The 25,560-nt window shown below is 40.8% G+C and overlaps 1 protein-coding gene across 2 annotated transcripts in view; it reads right to left on the reverse strand.

The window, feature by feature from the left end:
- LOC139111859 (zwei Ig domain protein zig-8) overlaps positions 1–25,560 on the reverse strand; it is a 60,927-nt gene that overhangs the window by 5,497 nt on the left and 29,870 nt on the right. For both annotated transcript variants that reach the window (XM_070672420.1, XM_070672421.1), the window contains exons 3-6: positions 9,040–9,250; positions 8,571–8,624; positions 3,439–3,602; positions 2,777–2,933 (exon numbers count right to left, since the gene is read on the reverse strand). In XM_070672420.1, coding sequence (XP_070528521.1) covers positions 2,777–2,933; positions 3,439–3,602; positions 8,571–8,624; positions 9,040–9,250 — 586 coding nt within the window. The remainder of the gene's footprint in view (positions 1–2,776; positions 2,934–3,438; positions 3,603–8,570; positions 8,625–9,039; positions 9,251–25,560) is intronic.

Here is a 25,560-nt window from a genome sequence, read left to right on the forward strand (position 1 = left end):
ATAAATTCGCCAAAGAAACTAGAGCGAATTTTGCGTCGTTTTTATTCTACAAATTTATTTGTTAATTTTAATTGTCATAAAAATTTTTATGTTTTTCTTTTTTCTTTTTTTTCTACAATTTTAAATCCGTTTTCCATATGATATTTCTGTGTGTCGTCCAATAGTAGTATTTTTGTGCAGACGCGCTCTCGTAAAAATGCCCACTGTCCCATTTAATCCCGTCGCAATGGCATTTCCTTCGGACACGGCTCGTCCGTGCCGATAAACTGCGCGAATTCGCAATCTGCAAAACTAGAAAACAAGTGGCCGGACTTCTGATTTATCGCCGGGTTCTCGCACGGCCGCGCGAGTACGTATCGCGTCTGCGGTTGATGTATCGCGCGCGTACGTGTACACACGTGAGTGAAACGCTATTGCAAAGTGACTCACGATCAGACGAAAATTCAGTTTCGCGATATCGCGCGAGTGGATTTAACGGCGAGTCCCACCTATTTGCCGCGCGTGCGGTTTTTCCCGTGTCCTTTCATTCCGGCCGATTCAGATTCTGCTTGTTATAAGTTGCGGAATTACGGGCAGCGTTTCTAGTTTACCACAACTGCGCCCGTATAAACGCACAAGTTAATCTAATAGATATTTAATTATCCGCTTTTTGTAGTAGTTATACGCCCGTAACTTACACGCGCGTTAAGTACCAGCGCGTAACGAGTAAATGTACAATTTATACGTGTTGCTCGGGCCCAGGGAAGCAGCGAATTAATTCTATATTCTCTCGGAGATTTACCCCCAACGTGCGCGTGTGTGTACGCGGGGGATTCTACGCGGAGTCATAATTTTACAGTATTTAAACTGTGTTTATGACTGTATAAATAATAATGAGATTTCATGAGCCACGTCAAGTACGATATTATTACGCTCTTGCACTTTTTATCTCGCCGTATTAAAATAATAACGAACTTTTATTAACTCAAAATTGCGCAGTGTCTAAGAAAGTGAGAGGGGGGGAAAAAAGAGTTATCTCCCACGAGTTAGAACAGGAATTGAATAACGTGAATAATTTATATCCCGATGCGCCGCAAATCCTACCGTTGCACGCCTAGCCACGGTATCCGCGTTCGCATCTATCGTGATATTTATGTCGATACACTCTCGTAAAAATTGGACGATGCACTCCGCTTAGTTACGCGCGGGCCGAGACGGTTTCCTTCGGGCGTGTCGTAAACCGCGTAAATCCGCAATCTACGAGGCCGCGAGTCGCCCCCAAGTTTTTGATTTATGGTCCGCCCGGGACGCGTTTCGCGTGCGGATAGACACGGGGGCCTCAGATAGCACACGCGTGCACCGCTTTCCCGGGGAAAAATGCGGGCTCCGCGCGCCACGGGCGCTTCCTTGCAATAACCTCCGAAGGGAAATTCACGATAATAGAGACTACCCACGTGAATTTCGCATGCACGTGTCCCCGCGATCCCACGGCGTCCGCCTCCAGGCACCGCTCCTCTCGCATGCAGATCCCTGTCCTCTTCCATGCCATTCGTTTCACTTCAGGCGTCGTGTGTTCGCACACACTTTTCAGTTTCTACCGATGTCTACATAATTTCCCTCACTCTCGCTCTGTTACCTTATTATTTTCGGTCTGCGCCTCCGTACTCCCGGCGCGTGAGAAAGAGCCGAGCGAGGCACGATTTTTGGGAGAACGACGGAAACGTCCGTATAAATCTATACGCAATCTTGATAAATGTTACCGAAACGCGAGAGATATTATGGGATGACGATCTTTCCTCTTTTTTTTTTTTTTTTTTTTTTCGACTTTATCGGTTATGCTTAAAACTATTTACTTTCACTTTCGTCCTTCCTTGTCTGATCATTATTTTTCTCTCCCTCTTTCTCATCTCTCTCGTACTTATTCTCTCAATCTTCTTAGAGAGAGAAAAAAAAAATAAAAAAGGCGAAATAAGACGTGTAGCGGAGCTTGAATGGAAAGAGGAAACCGCAAAAAATCTCCGCTTATACCCGCTTGCTTTCCACCGTAAGTTTCTCCTTTTCTCTCAAACTTCACTCTCTCTTCGTCACCGTCTTTCTATCTGCGAGCCGCAATTTCTCTCCCTTCGCGCGATTCCTCGGACATTCCCGCCTTTCGTACAGTACACGCGTTCGAGGCAAGCGGTCTTCCGTCTTTTACCATCCCTTCGTAAAAACCTCCCCCCGTCCCGGTGGCCCTCCCTCACGGTCCTTTCGCTTCCTTTCATCCCTGCCGCGGCGACCGTGGGGGTTGAGCTAGACAAATAGCCTCGGCGTGAAATACCGCCGCCTCTTTAAAACTTTAAAGTGTTTCAAGTAATCCTAAGGCACGACTTTACATCATGGTTGTACCCCGCGGAGGATACACGCAAGCGTGGAAGGAAATGGAATATCGGCGCGGCCCACGGTGAGCTTCCGGCTGCGTTCACCGCACATCCGGCGACAGTAAGATTTCCCGGAAGATCGCTGGGCACGTAAGTGTACTGTTATTATATCATTATGTTTCGCGAAGTGTATCTGATACCCTTTCCAACACTTTCCTATTACGGTGTGTTATTCCAGTCCCTTAACTTGTTTCATATCCTCGTTTTCTCTCTCTCGCGATTTTATTTCGAATAAATATATTCCAGGATATATGCAATTAATGAACATTATAAATGTAAAAATTTTTTCTTTTACACTCGAACAATTTATGGATATATTTGGTTTATTTTTCCGCCGCGAAATATCCCTCCGAATATAGTCAACGACTGAAACATACCTTCTTCAACGACTAAGGTGACAGTGGCTGATCGACCCTCCGTTGGCCTGCATGAATAGTTCCCAACGTCATCTTGAGTCACTGCCGCTAAAGTCAACACGGATACCGTACGTGCTGCACCCTTTTCGGTCTCTACATTTATCCCTCCGCGCGCTGCCTGGAAAAGTAAGAAATTATTGGTTACAGTTCTAAGACGCTACCGCGAGTAAGTTTTAAAATATATTACAATTTTGCGTAACACTTTACATTACATCTTTTGAAAAGGGAAAAAGCGTTTTTGCGTTATGAATAACTCAGGAAAAAATATCGAGAAAGAAAAAAAAAAAAAAAAGAGGATCGTCTCGAATCGATGCGGAGTTGAAAGGACGCGCGTATCAACCGGGCTAGATAATCGCGCGCAGTCTCGCAGTGGCAAAACCGTGTCGACTGCCAAATCGATCAGCATCCCAGCCATTACGTATCGCGCAAAAGAAACAGCCGACGCAGGCTACCACGCAAACAAAAATGCTGGAAGACACGGGCCATATGACCCACATCCTTTCGCGTCGGGTGATGATATACGAGCGCCCCTTTTTTTTTTTTTTTCTTTCCCTTCCGATTCCCGGTCGTCAAACAGAAATTTCATTAGGACGGCCCCGCGCATCCAGCTGAGGTTGCATTACCTGGAATGTTAGGAGTTTGTTATCCCGGAGCCATTGTACACCCCTGATGGGACGGGTCTGATACGGCGACAATATGACGCACCTCAGGGTGATCGTCGAGCCCGATGGCACCCTTTGCTCCCGGGGACCCATTATGTCCGCCACCGGCGCTGTGCTCTCATAGCCTGGAAGTCATGTTCGGACAAATATCATGCGGCGGTTGAAGCAATTGTATGACCGCGTCGTGACAAGATTACGCGCATATTCGATGGCTGAGGGTAACCACGATGCGCCACCATGCGATCGCGAATTTCCTGACCAAAGACGCGGCTCCCGATCTTGATTTGAAACGGAAGTGCAATAGAGATCCCCTAATCGAGGCGATGCTTTAAAAACTGCAAGCTGGGTTGTACACGGTTCAGTAGCAAGGCACGCAGTATCGATTCTTTTACGCAAAATATTTTTAATGTTGTTAATGCGTTACGTATGTTTGATGGATGTACAAAATTATGATGTTTTTACTTATAAAAAGAAAAAAAAAACAGTATAATGTGCGCGATAAGTAAGCAATCCTTTGATTTATTAAAAATAGTTTGTGGTCGTTAATTGTAATACAATTGGCAATAATTATTGAAACATATATTTGTCAAACGGATTCGATTTAATTAATAAATTAATTGTTAAAATGTGAAATATATTCTTGGCATTTCTACATATTTAAATTAAACAGGCGATAATGAAAATCCCGTGTATCCATCTCATCAAATTTTACTCCGTGTCCAGACATTATTTACATTAACTTACGTCATAAAAAAAAAAACGTGGATAAATGGAGGAGAATACTGTTCAAAGATACTCGGCGTATATGTTATTTTTAATTCACAAAGAGGTTTTCATTAAATCCCGGCAAATGATGTCGAAATGGCGAACAAAGGGCGATGCGCGCAAAAGGATTTACAGCTTTTTAATTGACAACATAACAAGCGTGTGACGTATCGTGAATACCCTCTAATTGATGCAATCCGTCCTCGGTTTTAATATCTCAACGAGCGAGATTAACGCACTAGATCTCTCGCCGATGGAAAGGAACGCTCTCTGCAGTTGGCGAGGGTGGGCGCTTTTGCGCGCACCGTCAAGGGTGCTCGACGAATGTTATGTAATGATTTTAATTAATGCCAGCGTTAGATCCACTTTCGTTGCGCCGGTGCTATGCTGACGCGGCACAAAGTAGAAAAAGCTGAGGTGGTAAAAAAAACCCGTAGCAGTAACACCCTCATACATACGTAGATGCGCCGCGTCGAGCTTATACACTTTTATTTAGAAAGCGGGAACAAGTATTCGCTTAATGCACCACCGTGTGCACCGGTCTCCGCGATGTCTATCGTAAATTATACCCCGCCTCGAAAACCCTTCAGTTTCCTATCACACACGATAAATTGCATACGCGCTTCCCATTACGAACTTTGCTGCGTAATAAAGCTCCGTTTCTTTTTCTTTTTTATTTATTTTTTTTTTTTGTGACACGTCACGTCGCACACAATTTTCTTTAGTAACGTATCTGAAAATACGCAACTTCCTTTGAAATTAAGCACACGTAAATCTGAGAAATACGTACGTGAGGTGTTGCGAAATAAATAACGAGGACTCGACGTGCCGACAGTTACACTACGGTGGATTTAATCGAGTATGTATTACAGAACGAACATCGTCAAGAGTGCCGTCCGATAATAATAGCATTAACATCGTTCGCTCGGCGAAACTTATATTTTCTGCAACCGATCTTAGTAACCGAAGCGTAAGCTCTCTCCGATTAGATTAATAATTCACCATCAGCCTCGAAGCGGAAAAGAAAAATGGCCGAGAGTGGAGTTTCGTATAAAAATATCGAGGCCCGTATACATTATTCAGTATGAGGACCGCGGTCGAGACTCATTTAGCGGTTCAACCCCTATCCCTTAGAACTCTGAACTCTCGGTGGCCGACGAAGAAAAGGATACGAAGAAGCCACGGCAGGACCGCGGGATTAAGGATAATCCTATTAGACTTAAATGAATCCGACGACGACTGCGTTCCCTCTAGCGAAATATTATGTTATGCTGTTATTACTGTAAACTCACTCGCCGACGTTCCTTCTTTCTTTTTTTTTTTTGCGCAAGTGGTCTCGCTCGCTTTTTTTTTTTACGTTTTTTGGAAACTTTGCAAATAAATTCTCTCAAGATCCTATGACACCGAGTCACAAATTTATATTAATATATCAAATGCAGATCGGATTTGATTAAAGTACGCACGATTTTTAATTATTTACTGTAATTAAATTAAATATTGTAATATAATTAACTCGCTAAGTCATTACTCGTTGTGACTTATTACGAGCGTACACGTAACACGCCGCACTTCCATTTGCTTCGTTTCTGTTATTTATCCGTTACGCAACTTGAATAATATAGTTGGTAACGATCTGCGACTGTTTTTAAGTCCCGCATATATGGCGAACAAAGGAGAAAGAAGAAAGTTACGCGAGTATATTTATTAGTCGAGTGAAACTGTATATAGGAATACTGGAGGCAAAAGCACGTACGATATACAAAAAGAAATATTCCCGGTCGGAACTTTGCCATTTAAGTTGATAGTACAAATGTAAAATAGATTTAAAGAAAATATCACAGTGCTGGAAAGAAAGAACGGTGGCGTTCGGAGAGCCAGTTGAATTAATTAATTTGCGAGTTCGTATTTCCGCACGGATGCGCGGAACGAGAGCAAAGATCGAGAAAAGAAAAAAAGAAAAAAAAAAAGAAAAAAAATCAAGAAACGCGCGATCAACGTCAAGTCGCACTTCTGCAACATTCACGAGTTCTTGCCAATGATTTTGAACGACGGTATCGAGAATAAGCTCCCCCGATATCGAGGAAACGCAGCCGCTCGTAATCTGCCGCTCCGACGTAAACGAAAAAAGTGTAGAGTCCGGAGCATCGAAGGCGTCAAGAGAGCGGGCGACATGTCTGAAATAAAACGACGTTACTTAAAAAGAATTATGAAGCGCGGCTGAAGAAAGTTCGCAAGAAGAATCGACGACGACGGATCACGAGCGTCAAAGCCAGGACGGTGTCGCACTTATCCTTAAGTGATTGATGTCGCTCGGGCCCGCGCGAAAAATAAAAAGCGGCTTCTAATGATTTTTTAAAGGGTGTTTCGGTGTACCGCGACGCGAACACGCCGGAGTTTATTAATACATATACGAAAGACGCGATACGTTATCGATGTCGTCGCCTGGCTTGTTAATCCTTCGACGTGATATTTCATTAACATTTGAAACAACCCTGCCGGTTTTTTTCGTTCACATTTACGGTACGACTCGCGTTCGTTTCCCATTTACAATAATAACGTTTACGCGTCGCGAAATATCGCAATAAAATTATACGTGGTACTGAAGCCGCGGTTAATCGGTGGAAACTGTTTAACGTTTGCACTACGAACTATCACCTTCAAATATCGAAATATTGCCGATATGAGAATTAGATTCGAAATGGTCGAAACAGTTCGCCAGTTACACACGTACGCTATGCAGATCTGATAATAAACTTTCATATAATGCACTCGCTGGAGTTTCACAGAGTATTACGGTGAACAACAGAAATAACGCTGTTTACTCGCCCAAAAGTTTCCCCACCGACCATCTAAAGCGGTAAACAGGCATTGCGCAAGTTTTAAACATACGTTGTAATGTTACACATGTAAAAGCTCAACTTAATCTCTCGCCCACGTGCTTATATCGGTTATTATGTAATTCGTGGGTCTCACATTTCCCGCATTAACGTAGTAATGTAATAATTTAATATCGTGTTTCTAATCTAAAATTTGTTTCTTAGGTGTCTAATAAATTTCATCCTTTCTTTAAATCTTTAACAATTAATTGTGTTATCCACGATCGCAAAAATATTGTCTAGTAAACTACTAAAAAGAAAATTAATGACGACAGTGATACCTTACAGTGGACGCCTTACATTTGTAATGATTGTATTACAAGAAAGCGCGCGCGCGCTTTCTTTGCTTGATAATTATCAGTAAGCTTAGCGCTGTACCTCGCGGCTGATTAATCGCGCTTTTTCCATCTGATGCAATCTTAACGACGATTCAACCAGTGCTTTCGGTCCCGTCGCCTTCCGAGTGGCGAAACAAAACGGAAATTGCCAGTCGTCGGCGATGAAAGTTATATTTTTAAATCCTTTAGTCTACTTAACTGGGTCAACCTTTTGCACTCGAGGGAATTTTGCAAATTTATACCGGTGACAAATTTTTATTGTAGAGGTGTTCGTTCCGCACACCGATAGAATGCAGAAATGGATGAATTTGAAAGAAGGAAAAATAAAGAAAAGAAAAAAAAAAAAAGAAAAAAAATAAAAATAAATAAAAAGCGAATGCATCTTATCCGCTAACCGCGGCCTGTGGAACTTTCAACCAAGTTTTGATTGCATAATTGTACGCTTGTCCGAGTTTCGTGCCGATCAAGAAATTCATAAAATAATTTGCATGATATAATTTCAAACTGCGCGATACAGGCGCTCCATTTTATACACGCCGCGCTCGCCCGATTCGGCTAATGCTGATTACGCGGGAAATTAATTATGCAAGTCTGCGGAAAATATTATCGCTGATATCACAGACAGTGAAATAAGTTTAGCGCCAGAGAAATTAGAATCACAACAAAATGCAAATACGCATGCACAGCCGTATAAATTTCGATAATTAATCTCGATCGTGCGAAAATGTGAGATATAATTAGCAGGTACAAATCTTTTAAAGTGAAATTCACGCAGTTTAACAAATTTTAGCAAATGCGATCAAAGCACAGGGTAAAAACTTTATAAATTACCATAATCATAAAAGTTTGACTGAATTGTTGAATATTATCGTGAAGCAAAGTAATGCAAAAATAATTTACTTGTTATTGTAAATAAATAAGTAATTATATTCTTTTAAATGGTTATTGCCATTCAAATTAATAGTCTATTCAGTTTTAATACAGAAAACGGTTTAGCCGTGACTTTAAATATACGACCGATTCGATCAGCATGGGCTGGAACTAAAGGAACGTCACGCTCATACATGTCACAAACGCACAAGCCAGAAATATGCATCATGGTATATACACTTACTTATACGCGTCTGCTGAGAATGCGGCTCGTCGTAGCCCTCCGGTTTATCTGGATCTGAAAATACAAAAGCATATAACGTTAAAACACGATTGTGTCATTACGAAACAAGGAAAGACGAAAACTGTAATTTAATTACAAAATCTAGCTTGATAAAAATTAAATTATTTCATCGAGTTTCTTTTTTGCCGTTGATTATTTATTTTTAATCAGGAAGTTGTTTCGTTCCTTCGATCTTCAAGATAAATGCGCTTCAAATGTAAGATTTTTTTTATTTCTTATTTTACGCGTTTGCGTAATTGCACTACGTTGTTGCGCGAGTACGTTCAAATTTTTGTAAGAGTTTAAATTAAAGTTGCGATTTTTATTTGTCTAATTGTAAGTAAAAAAATATCAAATATCTTTCTGTCGCAAATCCGTCGTACGGGGGAGCAAACGTGAAGGACGAAATGTGAAGTGGAACGACAATCACCTCGCACAGAGAGCTGCACTGCATACATGATCTTCGGTTCCGTATTGACCTGGCACTCGTACTTGCCAGAATCCGTCTTTCGAGCGTTATCCAGCCTGAGGGTCCAGGCGTCGCTGCCTGGGGTGTGCTGGGCTCCGAATCGTGCATCCGAGCTGAACGAAAAATCTCCCGAGGTGAGGATATGAAGATCCTTACTCCTCATCCAGGAAACCTTAAATAAAAAAATACAGATTATTAGAATAAAGAAAAAAAAAAGCAAGAAAAAAATGATTTTTTATATGTATAATATTTTGAACAAACGAACGGAGATGCGGAATTTATATTTCGCAAAAATTCTTCGTCTTGAGCACAGATTACGGACGCGCATGCGATAATAGCGGCTCTCGGGGAGCGTAAAGTTGCCAGACGCGATTGATAACGCTCATTTGTCAGGGTGGTGTCGCTTAGCCGATATGTGAGATTGTAGAACGCCGAACGGTACGGTCTTAAAATCCGAGAAGTCTTACAAGGCGAACGCTAAATCAGTATATTTCGTTGTGACTTATTTTTCCTCGTTCCGCATTACCCGAGCATGTAACGTGTCATGTAATACATAATAATACATTACGACATGATGATAATAAAGTTAATGAAGCAGAAGCGAGAACATGCGGCGCGAAGGGTGGTAACGCGACGATGGGCGTAATGGCGCTAATGGATACTCGATTACTCGAGCGGCACGCAATTATTATTAATTATCATCGATACCGTTTCAGTGATACCGTTTCAGCAATGATCAGCATTCTCCTCTTCTCGTTTTAAAATGCTATAGCATTGACGCACTTCAAACGTATTCTATACAATACTATAATTATAATAACAATAATAAATAAAATTAAACAATTTGTAACAAAAATTTTACTTTCTTTTTATCAATTAATGTTTAATTATTTTTTTTTTTAATTATCTATATAATAATTATCAAAATTTGCTATAATTAAATACTCGTACGAACATATCTTTTGCCACCGTGTTAATTAAATGTGATAATAATAACTGAAACCTATCCATTTCTCCAACATGCACTTTCTTATACGTTCATCGAGCCTTTCTAATGGAATATTCAGTCTCAAAGACGAATCGAAATTTTTGCGAGTGCAGCATCACCAGAGCAAAAGGTGCAATCCGATGAATATGGTTACCGGACAGTGCTTATCCGATTCTCATATTTTTCAGCACTCGGCCGGCCAAACGGTCGGATATTAGATATCCGGTTATCGGCTGGTAGTCATTTCCGTTCTATACCCAGTTACCATTTTCCCATTGGCTATTTCGCGAGATGCCTCACCGGTGTATTAGCTTTGCCGAGAAGCGCCTGAGAATAAACGATACGCCTTGATGATTTGTTGCCATTTCGAGGTATCTAAAAAGCCATCGATTGGTGGCCGCAAAAACGCGAGGCATCCGCTACATCAGCTTGCAACAAGTTGACACTTTACATTTTAACATTACGCTTAACGACAGGAATCACGCGCCACTGTGACAATGTTGAGTTTAATCTCGCGTTTTTATAATTATAAATTTAATCTGCGAAGCAATTGTAATTGCGATAATTAATTATTACATTTTTAAAGCAATACCGCAATGATTCTGACGGCAGTCTCGTAATCTCTATTTGATAAGTTAATTCAAAGTTTGCCCGAAGTAAATCCACTTTTAAACTCTAAGAAAAAGATATCTAGAAATGCTCTGAAGGAGCATCCTTTCGGTATATCTTTCCAGCTCAGGAATTAAATCATACGGATTCCTTTTTTTTTTTTTCTTTATTTTTTTCTTCGATTCATCATCAAGCAATGCCGTCGAACACAATCGAGAATGTCCCATCGACGTGACATCGAGACTGCGAGAAAGTCCAATAATCTGGACGACAAAAAAAAGAAGGCAATGGCGCGTAGCTTCGAATATTCCGTCGGCGTGGCTGCGGGACTCGAGATTTATCGTCGTTATTAAAACAAGCGCGGTGATACACGAGCGATCTCTGGTCGGGCGAACGTAGACATTATTCAAAGGGAACAAAAGAAGTCTAGATTAATCGGTAATTAAATCGACGGCGGAATACCGCGGTACACTGATACGCGCGCGTCCGCGACTTGCTTCTCCCCCGATTTTATCGTCCTGATTCGCAGGCTGATGCATTTGACGTATTTGATCATCGGTTTTGCGTTCCTGCGCGGGCGTTTTAATGGAGCGTCTCGTTTTTAATAAAAATAATCCGACGCTTCATTATATCATTGTAAATCTTTGCGCGACGTATCCTGTGATTCTAAAAAAAAAAGAAAAAAGAAAAAAAAAGGTATCTGAGGTCACGCAAGAGAGAAGCGGAAAAGTCAGGCTCGTTAATACCCGCGAACGCGCAAAGGATAATCGATACGACGAATATTTTCGTATTGAATAACGCACTGCATTAATGTTCTATTTCTTCCAATTGCTTTCGTTTCTAAAGAAGCACGTTCTAGCCAAATCGCAGTCGTTCATGAATACAAAGGAGGTAACGGATTGTACGACACGTACGCGTAATGTAATATGCTTATACGTAAGCGGCATTGTAAGGAATGAGCGAAATTACAATTAACTAAAGATTCCTTACGTTGAATACAGAAAGGATATGCTTGACAGGATTCATGTGTAACGTACGCTTGTGCGACACGGTGGTATAAATTATTCCTAAGAATTTAATTACATACGATTGCAATATATACGCGTCTATTTAAACAAAAGTAAGCTTGCCGGCGCCGTGTGTAAATATGCCGCGGAAATTCATATGTTTAAATTTAATTATAGCTGAAAATAATCGTGTAAGAATCGATCTTCTATAGCCGGCTATAATCGGCAGTAAAAGCTAATTTATGAATTTTCGCGTCGCAACATTTGTGTTATTAATGGAATAAATTTCGGGCTTCCGAAAGCGTAGACATTAAGCGCAATTTTACATTCGCGGCTAATAATTAATTATATACAAAATTATATTTCAACAAATGGCAAGTCACCGGCCAACTCGGATGTCAATAATTCTACGACAATAATAAAATGCTATTTGCCAAGTGTATTAAAGCGATTGCGCATTTCACTGCAAAGCCAGAAAAAAAAAAAAGGGTTGATTCAAACAATGAAATATAATATTGTCCCTCCCCTCTCTTTTTTTCCCTCCGCAGTAATTATTAAACCTTTAATAAATTCAAAAATCCAGCAAACTACAAATGTTTTTTTTTTTGTAAGGCGTACAGATATTTTCACGCGCGATGATACAAAAACAATCGCTACGACCGATTGTGATAATCTCATTTAAATCCCAAATGGACTTCCTTTCAAGAGAAAATACCTCGGAAAACGCAGAGGAATCTGCTCTTAGTGGAATGCACAGCTACATAATGTTGCAGCGTCGTGAGGAAAGGTTGGTTTGGCAATAACATTAGAGCGAGAGGGATTCGCCATGCGGCACAACACGTTATACGACATGTTGCCGTGGGGGAGGGAGGGTGGCGGTGTATCACGGCGTTTGGTCGTACGCCAGTGTGCCCGAATATACCTCGGATGGCCTAAAATAGAGCTGGCTTTGAGGTCGCGAAAGAGGAAGAAGCGGAAAAGATGACGGGGGACGGAAAAAGAAGAGGGAGGGAACGGCGCGGGGGATGGAGTCGCCGCGGCTGTTAAGGAACGTCTTGGATGCGGGGAGGGAGACAAAGGACGGCAATAGAGAGCCGACATAACCGCTTTCATCTGCTGCGTCGGCACCATCCAGGATAAAAATGCAACGGCTCCTGGTCGTTCCAACATTTCGCCGTACCTTACGAGCATCCCGCCCGCCGCGGCTCGGCCGGAATTTTCCACAGGATGGCACCTTATGCACGTCGTTCCACCACATTCGACCACCTTCCGCAGAGAAAACCAGCCGCGCGTACTTCACCCGTGGCTTTATACATTAGGTGTTGTGCACCATCAATAACGCGGCCGAAATGTTCCTCCCAATTGAAATCCGACATGGAAAACTTTAGAATGCACTCTCGGCTATTTATTTCTTGGCACGTATCGGCGAATGCGTTATTGTTCATTCTATGTATCTCGATATCTGAACTTTATTCTATATATGTATATACGTGAAAAGCATCTCTTTTTCTTAAGTTACAGATTTTTAACTATTAAAATAAATTATTGTATTAATATTATTTGCGTATTATATCAAAATAATTTTTACCATACTTTAATCAGAAATAAATTTATTTGAAAGCTCGAAATTTTTAATTCGTAATTTAGATTTCTCTATTGTTTTCAACACTGAAATTTTCATAGTCACGAAAGTGAGATTTCTTAAAAAGATTCGTTCAAACGAAAACCTTCATGCCCTGTAAGTGTACCGAGATTTCGTCTACCAGTCGTTGGAAATCGGAACGATTCTCACAACCGATCGTCCGACATCATTTACTTTCCCGTTTACCCGACGAATCACGACTCGACAGTCCTGGATGTGCTTTTGCTCTTTCAACTAGACCAACGGTGTCCGGGGGAATAGCAAAAGTACGTCGATAGAAGCACAATGAATTAAGGGAGTTCTTCGCTCTCTCGAGTCGAGGAAGTCACGAGTAGTCGAGCGAAAAGAACGGCCGAGAATGGAATTGGGAGGAAGCGAGCGCTCTCGCGCCAAAAGAAAGTCTTCGACGGCGCCATCGAATCAGTGTTCCTCAGGTAAATTATTTACTCCTGCTTCCGCATTAACGATAAGAATCCCGAGCGTCGTCTTTCCACCGCGAAAGACGGGCGGTATCTTTCGGTTTGGCGAAGTCGATTCAGCGCTCTTGGATTTACATCCATAAAGTTGTTCGGCGAATGCCGACCGAAGGGACGAAGGAAGCTGCTCTTGGGACCTTTCTCGCCGCTGCATTCCGGCTGAACTCCTCTTTGCAATTTCGCGGAATAGAATCGCATAATTAACAGTGATAAGACTTTTCTTTCCGACGTCTATCGACGTCGAGATTAGATAGCTTCGCATTTTGCCATACCGCGAGGACATCGCGGACAATTAAATTTTTTTCAGAGGCACGGTGAAGTAAATAAAAATTCGTTACTTTGGTTTGAAAAAAAAAAAATTACAGAACATCGGAAGAAAGTCTACGCAAATCTTTGTTAAAAATAAGTTTCTTTCGATAATCTACAGCAGCTACGTGCATTTTGGAAAAGCTTAGGCGCAGCCCTCCACGACAATCGAGAAGCTGAAAAATTTACGAACCCCCACGCAACTTTGCGCCGCGTAATCCTCTTCGACATTCGGACCGTGTGCCATTTCCGCTCGGCGGAACAATTTTTACACTCACGCCGGCCAGCAGTTTCTACCTTTTCCGATAAACGAAATCGGATTAAAAAACGGACGGCGTGCATTTTTCCTATCTCTACGTGGATAAAAAAATGTCACTGCCAAAGTAATGTTTGCAGGCAAAAGACTTGATCAGGTCGCTTTGCGGTGCAAAATTTTACGCTCTCAAAGACGGTACTTTTCTTTCTTTTTCTTTTTATTTAGAAATAAGCTATTTAGAAAATAGCATCTGTCAATTTTTTAAGATTCTTGATACTTAATTATTAATAAATAATATTGTCAACTGTACCGGTTTGAATTTAATAGCGACTAAGTTCAATTGAAAGCATGATAGTTTCTATTTGTTTCATCTGCGAATTTTACATTCTTCACTTTGATGCGGGCAAATTTGAAACTCTAAGCGTTATAACTTAATTACTTAAAAGTTAATATGCATTCAACTTTAGGAAGATTAGACACTTCGCTTTCCGAACACGAACAAAGTTTAGCTCAAAGTAAAATCAATGTTAATAAAATATTACTTTCGAAATAAGGGATGATGGTTACCGTCTATTAAGAACTCATAAAGTTTCGCGCAACTCTGTCTCGTCAATTTTAACAGCTCTCGGAAAAATCAGCAAGTGTACACATTTATTTATAATTAATATTCCAGAATTATGTCGCCGCGGTTAAAAAAAAATGTTAATGCTTAACGTAAGATCTTGAACATTTTTCATTCGCATTCTGATTAAACGCTCGAGCCGCGTATTTCGACAACCGAGAGTTTTCGCGTTAATCGACAAGCAATCTCGGCATGCCATTCTTTCGCAGTGACAGCATTATGGATTCCGCATGCGGTTCTGATCTCGGCCGATCTAAACTAATCGAGGACCAACAGTGGTCTCGGGTCACCGGGCTTTCATCGATTGCCTTTATTGCGTTACACGTTGCGCCAACCATAGCGGTAATGCCATTCGATTATCCGTGTGCCTCTGACACTTGGCGTAAATTAAAATCCGGTGTGTTCCGGTCCGCCCACCCCGTCGACTCCGGAGATGCAAAGCGGGGAACTAGGTCAGAGGGAAACAAAAACCCCCGATCTCCTATCTCCTTCGCATCTGCTGGAGGCGCAATCGATGCCGAATGCGTGAGGCCGACCAATCAACGTTCGGAACATTTTTGTTTTATTGATACTAGCTTCTATTTAAACTCGTGCCGTAGCCTCCGCTGCAAAACTAATGGAATCTAGATTTCCTCTAAAGCTATCCCCCGCCGCGATTATCCATACATAGCCGGAAGATAAAAAAAAAAAACAAAAAAAAAGTATCGATTTAATGTAGTAAATTTCCGTTGCCGTCGAACGCGTTTGATCGGAAACGCATATATGTGTTTTATGAAAGCTTTAAAATTCCCTTCGTACGTATCGCATCGCGACGCGAACGAGAGCGACGCATTAAACGCCGAAAAATATTTCCCGTTCGATTTTCGCGTAAATAATTTTAATAAATAATTTTTTTGTCAAAGTTTACGAGGAACGACAAACATTGTCGATTTCAGGTGGAACTTTGCTCATCTGCCGGCAGGAGTGGGCCTCCAATTTTCGGATGCAGGTCAAGGGGAGTCTTTTCTTTTCCTTTGTGCCCAATGGCGACTACTGAAAGTGCCTGAACACCCGAACAGTCCAATTATTTTTCACCATTATCCGTACACCGCTTCTCTTCGCGGACATTCGACGTCCTTAGAGTTCGCCTGCCTTCTTACATAGCAGCGGGAATAAACCCGACCAGACGCACGGAGACCGAAATTCATCGTTGGCTTTGTCGCACTTCCCATTGTGCGATACAAAAGGACGGCCGACTAACTGAATCACGGGTGCATCGAGTCTGTGCGCTCGTCTGAGAATGCAAATATGTACAATTTGGCACGCACCATACACGATAATTTCGTTAGTCTTGACCGTTCAGCGAATATGTCGGAGCTAAATAAAGATAGCCATAGCGCAAGGTAGAAATACGTGCGCATTGACTCCCCTCGAAAACGCGCAGAACGAAAAGCAAACGTGTTAGCGCTGAAACTTTTAAAAATAAAAAAACAAACAAAAAAAAAAAAAGAAAAAGAACATGAAATCTGAAACTTATTAATGGCCGCAGTAATCGTGAGAAACAGCTGTGATAGCCGCATTGCGCGTAGGAAAAAGTTACGAGCGTTCGGAAAGGACTCGGGTTCGTGCTTAAAACGCGGGTACGGCGCATCTCGCCGACCTCGATGAAAAGAGTTTATCGTAAATTGCGCAGAAGAGCGTGAAGCTCGCAATCCGAGAATACGAGAGAAATACGAGATGCCGAGGTTCCCCGGCGTCGCGTAGCGGAGAGAGCCAGCTTCGCTCGTTCGCGGAGAAGAAAGAAGACGTGAGGATCTCTTTGGTGACACGAATGACACGATGTAACCCCATCTCGAGTCGCGCGCGAAGAGAAGGGATAGGAATCTCTGTCGACGTTGTTTCTTAGCAAACTAACTTCATTAAAACATCAAAGATGCCCCGGGTGGGGCACCGACCGTGGCCCGCGGGGAGACCGGAGGATTAAGAAAAAAAAAAGCCCAAAAAATAGAAGAAGAAAAAAAAAGGAGGAGAAAATCTTACAACTTAGACGAACGCGGTGGAAGCGCGCGCAAACTGCAAAGTAATCAAATTGAGAAAATAGGATAGAGAGCGCCAACCAGATTTCTACATAAAAATTCAATTGCGGAACGATTTAAATTTCGCTTCCTGTGTGCGGCCCATTTATCCATTGCGCCGTTGAAATGTTCGTAATTCAATTAGGTCCGCGGAGCAGAACTTACAAAGCAAGCAACTCGCAAGAAACAAATTGCAGAAATCCGGGATGGGACATTCGCGAGGAGAAGCAAGATAAAATCTCGCTGGCGCGAAGTCCCGGAAAGTATCGGAACACAAGGAAGTAGTTTTCGAGGCGACGGGAGAAGGAATCGTTTCGCGGGGGGGGAGGGGGAGGCGGGAGAGGCGAAAGAAATGCGGGAGAAGTGAGGCAGAGAAAGAGAGAGGTATGCGAGACAAGTAGTGGCGGGAAAGAACGGCGCGTGGATAATTACGCTACGTGCAAGGCGACGATGACGTGCACGCACAGCACGACGCACGGGACACGCGTGCTCGGCGTACGACAATGCCCGACGTTCTCGCGTCTACGATGCGACCCGCTCACAAAGATGCGCAAGGCGAAGCGAAGAGTTCGCGACGGAGCGGAGCAGCCCGGGCGGATGGTTTCAGCTGAACGGAACCGCCGGCGTGTGGTTCCTGGTCGGGCAAATGGAGAACACAAGAGAACCACGCGCGCGTTCTCATCCCTTAGAGCCCGAGAGCGGGGCTTCACGTTTTGCATACTGATGAGAACACTTGCGCGACCGCGCGCGATACGCGCTTCCTTTCTCGGTCGTCTCCTTGTCATTTTCCGAGTTCCGCTTTGAGTTCGGCTCTAACGCCGCTTGAGGCTGCTCGGCTCCGCCATTTTCCGGGACGTGCTGGAAAACAGGCGACGCTAGTAATGTCAATTTCCTGAAGACTGTCGTCTTCGCGCTTTGGCAATATGATATGCGATTTAGCCGAATGGAAGGTAAGAACAGACGTAATAACTACGTAAATGACGCTGAAATAATGAAGCAAAGAGACCCAGAACGTAATCCCTTGAAGGACGATTGCCTTCGTGCATAAAGTTCATAATATAAAAATTATTCTGTGAAATTAAATATAATTTCATCAGCTGCCTCATTTACTTTAATTTTCGCAATCCCGTGTAATTAATAAATTACAGTCAGGTACTTAATACATTAATAAATAGCTTGTTGTTTTATTGATTAATAGCGTAACCGAATAAAAGCGAGAGCATTCGATTCCACTTAGCGAGTTATGAAAGAAATGTAGCTTCGGTGATACGAAGAGAAGTCAGATATTCAGGAAATATTAACGGCAGCGCCGGGGACTTCGATATATATACGCGCAGCGTGCTCAAGTCGTTTCATCACGCCGCCTCTTCTTCGCGTCGCGAGAAGCTGAAACGCGATGTTTACGTAATCTCGTGCGCGGAGTTGCGACTGTAAAAATATCGCGGCGGATCGTTGTTGAAAATAAAGGCAAAAATGTCGGTGGTATAAAACGTAGCACGCGTGCTACGTTGGACCGCTTCCAATCGCTCGGTGAATAGCCGCGTGTAAATCCGAATTTGCCAGAGGCCATTATCTCACAGGGGAGAAGGCGGTCTCGCCGGTTCGCGAGCGATGAAGCGTGCATTAGGTCAAAGATCCTCGGTTTTTGGATATAATTCTTCCTGCGCTCTTTCCCCCCCTTCTCCTTTTTTTTTTTTCCTGTCAACGCTCCGAGGAGCGTCCTGACTAAAACATCATAAATCGCCGCCCCACGGAAGTACTTACGCTTTCGAGAATTGCTGCTTCGGTAAATGATATATAGACGGGTCAACCTTTTTTTCGTTTTATTTTACTTTAATTTGTTTTCTTTTTTCTTTTTTCCTTTTCTTCTTTTTTTACTATTTTGAATATGTTGTATTATGTAATTAAAAACTGTTGTTAAAGTTTTATTTTTACAAAGCCAACATTCCGATCAAGTTGTGAAAAATCTAATTAAAACTGTTTTCCTCTAGTATCGATTTAACGTTGGAGTTTTTTTCCTGACTACGAATGCGAAATACTTCTACCGAGGTACTTAGATGAATATTAACAAATATACACAGGCGGCATATATTTCTATTGCATCGAATTGAATTGTGTTATTCCACTTATTCCGAAACGTCCGCGTTGAATAAATCGTTAGCTGTTCTCTATTTACCTACACGTTATATGATTATATCTATTTATCGACAAAATAATAATAATTAAAAATGTTAATGTTATTAAAATACGCGTAATTATAATATCGTCGTGAAATATTACTTAATATTAATAAAAACAAATCTCTACTAAAATTCCTCGTGAAGCTTGCGTTTGTTGAGGGCTCGAAAGGGTCTACAGATTACTAAAAAAAAAAAAAAAGGGGGAGGGATAAAAAACTTTTCCCTGGTTTAAAAAACGGATATCGACCGCTCGGTGGTTCCAACGACCCATAAATGCTTTTAATGTCAGATATCCGATTGAACGACAAAACTATGCGAGGCCGAAAAATTCCGCGTGCTCCAAATAATTGAAGAACGTGCAGGCGTTTCATATCGTTGATGCGTGACATCGTGTTAAAAAAAATCGTGTGCAACGTAGCAACTCCTGGCGCGACGCGATAACAATTACGTTTGGAAAAACAGCGATTCTCTCAAAAAAGGGATGAAAAGAGGAAGAAGCATTCACGCTTTGGCGCCGTTAATGCTTTCAACGCAATCGAAACTAAGTGTCGCGGGAAAATTTCAATGGCGAACTTTTATTGGTAATGCCTTGAGCATTTCCAAATACGTCATCAATGTATTCGCTTCAAATAACATTAATTAATATATAAACGGTGGCTTTTTCTGATTTCTGTAAAAACTATGAACATGTATTGCACATTTTACGTTATAAATGTCAACTACATCTGTATAGAAAAAAAAAAAAATAAAAGAGAGAGAGAAAAAAAAGAGAACGTCAATAATGTTCCATTTCCCGGTAATTATTCAAAGACTGGTGATTTTAATTGTTAATCAAATATTATAAATTTTACGCGTGACTATTCCTTGTAATATGTATAAAATTGTAACCTGCTCATTATTTCATTAACATGAATTTTCGTTAGCTTTTTAATTAATAATTTGATTATTTATCTTCAAATATACATATTGTACTCTCTTAGCTCTTAATAAATGTCGACATGGATTGTGTTAATCGTCGTGATATGTTTAAACGCATCATTCTAGATCCTTAGGGCAGTATTAATTATTAGGGTCCAAATTCTCTGGCTAAGTCCAGTAAACCTGACTTAGGGCAGCTCCGCTCGGCGTTTAAAATTTAAGCGAAGCTTCAAACTCGGCTTAACCAGGAGCCATTTGGTATACGTAATTTGGTAGCTTAGCCATTTTAACACTTAACGGTATCGAGTCCGGAGATGATTAAGAAAGCGGATTACTCGAGCTGATAACCGTTTACATAGTTCATGAAATATCTGATCTAGACAAACCTTAATTATGGAGTGATATTCACTCGGTCTGATAATTTTGAATAATAATTGGCATATTTATTTCTATAAATTTGTAAAATTTTACCTTTTGCTTTAGGACGCAATTTATAAGTTACATAAAATCAATAGAAAAACTCAGATTTATGAGATATAACTGAGAAATTGTACTGCAAAATTATACAAACGTACAGCAAAAAAAAAAAAAAAAAAAAAAAAAATGAAAGAAAGAATAACGTGAGAGGAAAAATTAAATTCATTGTTGATTTTTCACTTGTTTCAGTTTTCGAGAAATAGCCATTCTTTTCAAATAAGCTTTGTAACGTTCTTTTTTAATGACCTCAATAGATTAATTAAATGCATTTTACGGACTTCGGAAACATGTGCAGAATGTTGGAAATAAAGACATTACGAATGAAGAATATTCTAAACTTGTGAAACCGACAGAGTCTTCGTCTCAAAGGTAACAATACCGTTGGCTAATCCGCTTTAATTATAATACGCTCGCGGACAAACGATGGTTTCAAGGATAGATTTTATAACTTTAAAGTCAGTGCTTTTATCCCGCTTAAGCAAATCTGGAAATTCTCAGTTATCCATAGAAAACTATTATGCATAATATTTATAAGAAATTGGTTATTTCTTTTTTTACATATAACTGTCCATCGAGCTATCTCAATTTAATCGAAAGAACTAAAATAAATCTCTTCTAACTATGCAAGAAAAATATCCCAGAACTATCGATTTAAAAATTAATATACAGTTTTATATATCGCTAATAAATGGTTAAAAAAATAAATGCAAATTATTTTTCGAAGACGTTTATGAGAACACTTCGTTTATATAAACACTTTGGCCTTTTTCGTCAACTTTTGAAATACTTTAACAATTTTAATTACATAACGTTAACTCAAGATAGAATTGTAATTTTTTTATATGTTTAAATAAAGAATGTGAATTTAACTAATTGCGATTGTGCCGCAGGCGTGCGAAAAAAAATCAGATTACGATAAATAAATATTATCAGGGTGCGTACTCGATTACGCGCGTTCTCAATTGTTTATCGCAATAGAAATTTGAATGGAATTGATGTTGCGTGGCGAAGTTTTCAACAGCAGCTTTGTAAACGGAGAATCTGATCCATTCAAACAATATCTATTTTGATGTTCATCTACACTATGCGGAATATTTGCGCTTGAAACGATCGAAAATTGCGAATCGATAATTGGATCGAGCCCATCAACCCTCCGCTCACCCTTTCCCGCCACCCGCGCACACGTACGTCGCACACGTGCGATCGCATTTGAATGTGGTGGGTCTTGGTATGTCGATCCGTGCCGTAATTCCAAGCCATGAATTCCACGCTATCTGCATTGTCGTCGTGATAAAGGAGAAAAAGAGAGTCGATTAGACGTATATCGATACGGTTTTTTTTTTTTTTTTTTTAACTTCTCGCCGCGATTTCCGCCCAAGCGTGAAGCGCCGCATTTGTTGCGGTCCAATGTAACGTTAGTATAACGATCGTTACATCCACACAACAGACGCGCTGGAGGAATAAACGCGACCTAAGACGTAATCTGCATAAAAATAATGCGAAGAGTTATACAAGTACGTTCTACAACTGTAATTACAATTAGTTCTAACAACAGACGTTAATTTGCCAAGGTAATTCGCTACCGCGACTGTATGCCGATTGATACATTCTTCGGGTGACCTTTTTGCAACCGCGGGAGCACGTTCCGGATGAACTTTGAAATTTCTAGGCACAGAGGAGAAGTAGGTCGAAGGAAGTTTTAATCGAGCCATCAGACATCCGTGCCTTCGAAAGAGACATCCGACACAATTGGTCGGCGATGTTGGTGCGCGGACGGAATGCAGTATGCGCACCGAACGCACAAGTTAGATGCTATTGTGATTTGCTTCTGACATATTGGCAACTACAGAATTTTCATGCTACGCGAGAGAGATTTGCCGGGGCTAAAAATACAACAATTTAACGCGCCTGTTATTACGCGTTACATAAATTTGAAAATAATTTAATATATAACAATCGAATATTTACGAAGCTTTGTTATAGAAAGGGATCGGCAAATCGCGAGGATTGTTGCCGTTTCTGTGACTCTCGTAAGTGGGATCAGCAGCAAGTTTTCCGAGACAGCGGAGGAGGGATCGATTTTGGTACTACTGAAATCCAGGTAATCCGACTGTATGACGTTCGTCTATCCTCTCGATGATAAACCGCGCATTAGTCTAAATCTGGCAAAGGGCACCACTGGTAACTTGATTGCGGTTTCATCGTAATTCGCTTTTAATGTAATATCGATTCGTGGTAAAACTATTATCCACGTTAAATATTCAGACGCAAATATGAATTTTTGTTACCCGTTAAAGTAAAAGACACGGTTTATCAATCATCGATTTCTCAAGCTATTTTTCTTCGGCGAAGTGGATTTCGCCCGATTCCAACAAAAGACAAATTTTATAGCGAACAATTTCGACCGGCAGTTTACGTTTCATCCGCAACGCGCACCGTTACAGCGTGGAGTCCGAGTAATTTTGCGAACGAGTAAGTAGCCGATACGTTCTCCACGGTCCGTCAATTACCGAAAGTTCGAGTATTGCTCGAACGGAGAGAGAGACTCGGAAATACGATATAACTTTATCGCGGTCCTTTCGACAATCTCGCCGGAAATGGCGCAGTGGACGTCGAGGATCGAACCGGAAGGTTGTCGCCTAAGGATGGGGCAAAACGTGCGTCCAGAACGTATATTCTGATAGAACAATACGATGCACTACGCGAACGAATACGGGGCACGAGCTCGTACGATTTTCTCTATACAATGTTCTCCCGCTTGCAATTCGATTCATATATTTGAATCGTACACGCGAAGAAGGAGGCTTATAGATAAAAAGAAGAATATTGAACCATTATTGTTGCGCTCGTGATATTCTCTTTATCGAATAAGACTCGCAAGCCGCATCGATCGATCGAGACACGGGATTTAGCTTGATCAACGTGTAATTGTCAAATACAATCTCAATCGAATTAACATATTGACTTTTTTTTATTTGTACACTGCTAAGAGGAAATAAAATATCAGCTTAAAAAAATATATACTATACTATGCGCTTACAATTTGACGTTTCTTGAAAGTACGTTTTATCTTTCGTGCGTTATAGTTTCCCTTTTTTTTTTTTTTTTAATTTTACTTTAATAGAATAACACAAATATAATAAATTGATTTTGTATCATTACAGTATATTATCGATTAAATTGTGCAATTAATAAATCCCAAAATTACCCAGATGTTTCTAATTAATTCCGCGTTCAAAGTCATTGTCACGAGTGATCATTAGATTGACATTTCACTATAAGCCTCCTGTGATTTTCTCATTAAGTGAACTCTTGTGAATGGTGGAATGCCGTTCGTCACGGCTGCGTTCACTTAATGCAACCGCGAATAGCTGAAAACTCGAAACGATCGTGCAGTCTGTGGCTGATAGGGTAGGATCCTATCGAAGTTCTTCGATCATCGTAATTATGCTTAAACACCGCCCGTGGAGACGACAAATTGCTACACTCGTCCTCGTAGTTCGATGTTTCGAACTGAGTTAGCCCATAATCCAACTAAGTTCAAACGTAATCAAATCGAATTACATGAAATTTATAATAACGCTGGCTTACATTGAATTTTATTTTCTTTATCTTATGGAAAATGTGAAATATGAAAAATTAACGAAAAACAGATATTTTCTCATAAAAGAACGGCATTAATAAACAAGCAAAAATTAATGAAGAAATATCTTTCTAATTTACGATACGTACTTTGTTTTACACCGGCAATTAATTTGACGAAGAAGGGAAAATTTTCAACAAACGATATTGCATTTTGTAGTGCTATTGAAAAACGAAACTACTGCAGAAAGGACATAGTAATCAGAGCGCACAATACGTTACATACCACTTCGTCGTACTTCAAGAAATTACAGTCGGAGCTTTTGCAGATTAAAAGTGCGATTAAATATGACGTGTATTTAAAAAATGGTAGGCGGGTGCTAAAGGTGGACGTGTTGGAAAGAGAAATGTCTTCGTGGCGTTCACGAGATAATCTTCGCAGCGTCAGAGAATAAAAAAAAAATAAAATAAAAGTAAAAAATAAAATAAAGCGAGATATCACGAAATTGAATAATAGATTTCACGCTAAGCGCACGGATCTGTGAAGCGTATATTTCGTTGTTTGAGGAAGATACAAACTCGTCGACATATTATAGCGAAAGGCATAATGCACGGCTTTCGAGAACTCCTCTGGAGAGTTTACCTTTTGGAGGAAGATAATTACCTTTAGAGCCGGCAGCCACGGATTACGTGTGATCATCCTACGACTGACGTTACTACAGGTTGAGATCATGAAGGAACGAACGTCCGACTTTATGAATAAGTGTATTCGCTTGATACGCTATTATCTTTGCAACGCCCCTTCCACTCAATTCCATTGCGTCTCCATTACGCAAAATTATAACAGAACGAAGTAGTTGGAAGAGAAAATTATCAAAGGGGACGTATTAATTTAAGATGAGTAACACGGTAAAATAAAGTCTTCGAAAACGGTGGCGAAGGCCGAACGGCGAATAAAGATAACGTCGAAAAGTTTCGCTGGATCGGAGACGAAAAACGCGTTGTTGTCTTCAAATGAGAAAAATTTTTGCTACAGACGGTTTCCTACGATGTCGATTCCTTGTCTGCGGGAACCTTCATTCTCGTGCAACGAGTTCGCCGAACATTTCGAGATGAGACCGAAGAAATGCTGTTTTGAAGAGAACAGAAGTCAAATACTGTTACACGACATATATAATCATGTTGGTGAAAAATAAAGGACGGATCCAGCGGAAACACAATTTTTATTCCTAAAAGGAAATTGTTCACTTTTTTAATTATAATATTTAGCAATGTTATTTCGTATATTTAGATATAAAATAAGATTTGCTAGAAGATTAATTAATTTTCAAAGTATGTGCCATGTAATTTATTATCTATGCATTT

Source organism: Cardiocondyla obscurior, linkage group LG25 (genome assembly GCF_019399895.1).
Source record: "Cardiocondyla obscurior isolate alpha-2009 linkage group LG25, Cobs3.1, whole genome shotgun sequence".
NCBI lineage: Eukaryota > Metazoa > Arthropoda > Insecta > Hymenoptera > Formicidae > Cardiocondyla > Cardiocondyla obscurior.